This window comes from Opisthorchis viverrini, assembly GCF_000715545.1.
Source record: "Opisthorchis viverrini unplaced genomic scaffold scaffold232, whole genome shotgun sequence".
Classification (NCBI taxonomy): domain Eukaryota; kingdom Metazoa; phylum Platyhelminthes; class Trematoda; order Opisthorchiida; family Opisthorchiidae; genus Opisthorchis; species Opisthorchis viverrini.
Window position 1 is genome coordinate 79,958 of NW_008752096.1, and position 1,115 is coordinate 81,072.

Here is a 1,115-nt window from a genome sequence, read left to right on the forward strand (position 1 = left end):
GCAGATGAGGGGGGTTTTCAGTCTACGCATATATGCAAAGAAGTGCAACATTTTGACGTTAAAGTTTTTATTTCGTCCGCAGGCGTTTTGCATAAAAATACATTGTGCGTCTAGCCGCCGGCGGAGGCCATGTATTGGTGCATACATCTATTGAACCCATCGAACCAATTGACCAATCGTGCGCGTGATTTTAATTGCGTCCGCTGCAAAGTACGGTGTAAGGATCGCGATGGACGCGACACCAAACAAGACGGTTGGTGCCCTGCTTGAGAAGGTGTGCCTCTATATACTTTCATATTCGGCCTCATTTTTCGTTCAGATGGTCTCTACAGACACAGACTATCGGTTCATGGGTATCAACGATCTGATTAATGAGCTTCAAGCGGACTCGCTCAGGTTAGACGCCCAGAGTGAGAAAAAAGTCAGTCATGTTTTATGTATCATTTGGAGACTCTAGGTAGTTAATTTGGTGCTCCATCTTCTTCGTGATCCAAGTGGAGAAGTACAAGGTCTGGCTGTAAAGTCGTACGTTTTCTTTTGCGTGCGTTCCTCTACACCCCGTTTTAGATTAGGCCCCCTGACAAACAAAGTAAAGGAACAGCTTGTGAGCGCGATTGTTAAAGACCTAATTGTCACCATGGACAAAGGCAATGATGAGCAGCTTCGTGGTGTATGTAGCATCGGTGAGTGGTGTGAGTGTTTGACAAGTGCAGTATTGCTTTACACGGATTGCTACATGGGACCGACTCTTTCGCACAGGCTTCCCAGGTCGGGTTTGTTCTTATCGTTCAGCGGATTCCGTTTACCTGAAGGACAAGCGAAAAAAACGGTGTAGCACTCCTTTCAATTTCTTATCACGGGACAATAATATCAGCCCAGAGATTATTGCCCGGAGATTATTTCAATTGATCCGTGCGACCGTTCCCCGGAAACCACCTGTGAGTGAAAGCATCAAGCATCAGAATGGAACGACCGTCTCTAATAAGGAGGAACGCCTTGACCGGTGGGCTGAATACTTTGAACAACAAATGCCTTGGCCACCAGCCGACACTCATCTAAAGCCCACAGGTGAAGTAGAACCCTGGACGGTGAACGTGGAACCACCTAAGGCCTCG

At 47.1% G+C, this 1,115-nt stretch overlaps 1 protein-coding gene across 1 annotated transcript in view; it reads left to right on the plus strand.

Annotated features, from left to right (window-relative positions):
- Positions 1-229: 229 nt before the first annotated feature.
- T265_11016 (hypothetical protein) overlaps positions 230-1,115 on the plus strand; it is a gene marked incomplete at both ends in the record, with an annotated part of 65,935 nt that continues 65,049 nt past the window's right edge. The window contains 2 exons of the mRNA XM_009177553.1: positions 230-421; positions 458-683. Coding sequence (XP_009175817.1) covers positions 230-421; positions 458-683 — 418 coding nt within the window. The remainder of the gene's footprint in view (positions 422-457; positions 684-1,115) is intronic.